Raw genomic sequence first — 3,437 nt, forward strand, 5'->3', positions numbered from 1 at the left:
TTGTAGACTTCAATCAGGAGATCTTTCACATACTGAATCTCTCTCTCTACAGATTCTGCTTTGTCCCGAAGTTCTCTGTTCCGCCCTTCCAAACCATGAAGCTCCTCCTCCAAACAGTCCTGCTCCGCCCTCTTACGCTGACGGTACCTATTGTTTTTAGGCAACATTTGCGGAATAAAATAACATGGTTCAGCTTTTCTGCGCGCTTGAAGCAAACATGCTTATTTTTTATGAACCCATGCAATATTCTAGCACTTTCATTTGAGTTCATTTCACTTTGTCACTAAAAACACCGATTTAAAAGGAAAGGTACTGTACCTGTGGGCTGCGGACTTGTTCTGATCCCTCTTCTTCTGCTTGCGTTCTCCATGGTTTCTTTCCAAGGGACCTACTTTAACATCTGGTTTAAAAACACACTGACTTTCCCGTGACCTTTGTAGTGGTTTCTGGACAGGCAACTCTAAAGAGGACCCAACACTGTCTCCGGACAGACATTCAAAGCTTTGATCCCCAAGGCAATCGTGGTGCAAGTAGTCATTGTTCTGGATATCAACAGCCCCAGTTCTGACCGGCTGATCGATTTCATTCATGAAGCCGTGATATGGCTCTAAATTGGCAGTGATCTGATGAAAGTAGCACTCGGCTACTTCGGACTGTTTATACGGCGGACAGCTCTCGCTCTCGGTGCTCTGCAAAACGGGCATCGCAATCCCGTCGTGGCTGAGCATCTTCATCCCGTGGCTCTGGCCCTCTCGCCTGTGGTGGGATTCCAGGGACCCACCGAGATCGTAACTTCTCATCATCTCCGCCCGGTAAAACACATCTTCCGTGAAGCAACTCTTTTCTTCTTCCTTCAACAGTATGGCACATTCCCGAACCTTCTTGGTGCTCGCGTGGCTCTTTCCGTAGGATTTGTCAACAGAGCACTGGTCAAAAGCCAGCTCTGCGTAACCTGAATGAGTCCCTTTGAAAGTCCACATTTCCTTCTCAAACACCTCGACGTCTTTACATCCATTCGCTGATATTCTTTGGCTATTGCAGTGTGTCCGAATGTAGCTGTAGGGGCCGGGTCGAGACATTTTCGGTCGGTTCATGGAGCCCCCACAGAAGCCTCGCAGGTCGAGATCTCCAGTCGCCAGGGAAAGCAGCCTGGGATTTGTTTCAGATTGGTTTACATTGTATGAAGCACAGGGCAACTGATAGTATGACTGTGTAGCCATAGCTTGTAAGCTTTTGTCACATTTCTGCCATTTCTCCAATTTCATAGGTGCCGATTCATACAGGTAATAATCCTCCAGTTGAGCCAGTTCTTCTTTAAGAAGAGTGGTCATAACCTCCAAGTCGGAGGGCATTTGGGCATCATGCTCCAGAGGTGAAGGTGGGATAGAGGAACCAGGAGAGGATTCCGTGGAAGTTGAGTTTGGGTAAGCGTCAAAAGTTTTTGTCATCCAATCTGTAGAGAAAAACCATCCAATTAATTCAATAAAAGCATTATATGGACATACAGACAAAATATTTTCAACATGCACGGTTGCGCAAAAGTATCATTGGTCTAAGAATATCTATAGAATTTTCTATTGAACAATATATGCAAGTAGCAATAAAAAAAAAAAGATGAAACGATGTGGATTACCAAAATATTTGCTTTACTTACTGTACGCCATTAACACATATGCTGCAGTGCGGTTCCCACCAACAATCGGACAAAATAAAAGCGTCGTACTGCTTACCAATTTAGTCCTACGTCTGTGCAGACTCCTCCCTCCGCCTATGATTGGCCTTCGTTAGCCAGTAGGAAAGAGGGAGCTCTTAAGCCGGCTGTGCAAATGAGGCGAGCCTTCCTGAGAATAATCTATGCCGCCACAATTTGCTGTATTTCGGTTGAAATGGTGAATTGCGTACAATGCATGAGAATCGAAGAAACGTCTTATGCAGGGAAGAGATGCGAAAAACTGAAACCTGTATGAAAAAAAAAAAGTTAAATGCAATTGTTAATTCCGCTTTCCAGTTTTTTTTTGTTTTTATATATATATATATATATATATATATATATATATATATATATATATATATATATATATATATATAAACATTTCCTTTTATGGAACTGCACTTTTTCCTTCTAAAACCACAGGCTCATAGACTATTATGAAAAAATTATTTTAACTTTGACCTTCAACCTTAAATTTTGACTGAATTGCAATATGTTCTAATAATTTAAATAAAAAATACATCTAAACATTTAAATCTGAATTTGATCTTTTGCCAGAGCTCATTTGTCATTCTGTAATTTGATACCTCTTGTTAAGTTCAGTGTCAAATGTGAAACAGAGGTTAAAGTAAAGCCTTAAAATACTTACTACAAAATATTTTTTACAGTTCAAAATTAAAAAGATTTTTTATTCTATATACTGTAATTAAATAAAAACAAAAACACACAAAAAGAGTATTTTGTTTCATAAACCCTCTCAAAGGCATCTGAAAATAGTTCATTATACTATATTATTAAAAAAGAAGCTGGTTAACTGTACAGAAAATATGTAGAAACAAAAAAAAAAAAAAAACGCAAGTTCAAACTAAGTTATAACAAAACGTCATGATTAAACCCCATTTCTGTAGATTTCTGCAGTTTATTCTTGTAGTTAAGAAACCCTGAAAACTAGTTAAACTGAGTTTTACACTGTCACAGGAAGTTGCAGCTCAAATAAAAGTCTGAATGGAAGTTGACACTTACTCCATCGTGCTGAGGTGGTCCGGTCTGAAGAGCGTCTGAGAGCGCAGTAAATCGCAGTGGAGGAGCTCACGTTTTCAATTTAGAAGAACATTGTCTCACTCTTCTTCATTTGGTGTCGAGACTGATCGGTTACACGATAAATCGTTCAAAAGTTTTGGAGAACAGGGGAGTATCACGTCAAACCAAACAGTAACCGCATCACATGAGCTCGTATCCGTCCGCCGCCGCGCCCCTCAGCGCAGAGTCCAAACCAGCGGCACAAGTTCAATCCGAACTTCAGCCTCCAGAACATTCATCAGTCAGCAAAGCTCTCTGGTGTCGATTAAAGTTCACTGCATTTGCGTTTTAGAAATGTATTTCCTTTTGAAAATAAGTAAATTCTAATGGTTATGAAAGTGGGTCCAGATTGCCAAAACCAGACTGGGTGTATATCGAGTACAAATCTAAGCACAGAGACCCTTATAAAGCACTATTTAACCACACGCGACGAGGAAGGACACTATATTACACTATGGAGATGTAACTCTTGTTGCAGCCCTGTTGCATCAGACCTGCTGGAATGTTGCCCGAGTTGAAACTTTGTTGCCACATTTGTCCTGATCCGTTTATGCTTTGGACATGTATAATGAGGTTTCATCTTTAAGACCATTGTTTGCAAGAGAGAGGGGGAAAAACGTCGAGACATTTGCTGTAAAAACACTCA

General features: G+C 40.6%; 1 protein-coding gene across 2 annotated transcripts in view; it reads right to left on the bottom strand.

Annotated features, from left to right (window-relative positions):
• The window catches only part of LOC113058357 (uncharacterized), a 4,356-nt gene extending 1,179 nt beyond the window's left edge, over positions 1 to 3,177 (bottom strand). Inside the window, exons 1-4 of one of the 2 annotated variants that reach the window (XM_026226168.1) lie at positions 2,735 to 3,177; positions 1,731 to 1,959; positions 319 to 1,453; positions 1 to 147 (exon numbers count right to left, since the gene is read on the bottom strand). The exon at positions 1 to 147 is cut by the window's left edge and continues 1,178 nt beyond it. In XM_026226168.1, coding sequence (XP_026081953.1) covers positions 1 to 147; positions 319 to 1,448 — 1,277 coding nt within the window. In that variant the 5' untranslated portion in view covers positions 1,449 to 1,453; positions 1,731 to 1,959; positions 2,735 to 3,177. Of the gene's footprint in view, positions 148 to 318; positions 1,454 to 1,654; positions 1,707 to 1,730; positions 1,960 to 2,734 lie in introns of those variants that run through there. The other variant, XM_026226167.1, reaches the window with a different exon arrangement.
• Positions 3,178 to 3,437: the final 260 nt, after the last annotated feature.

This window comes from Carassius auratus, chromosome 40 (assembly GCF_003368295.1).
Source record: "Carassius auratus strain Wakin chromosome 40, ASM336829v1, whole genome shotgun sequence".
Taxonomy (NCBI): Eukaryota; Metazoa; Chordata; class Actinopteri; order Cypriniformes; family Cyprinidae; genus Carassius; species Carassius auratus.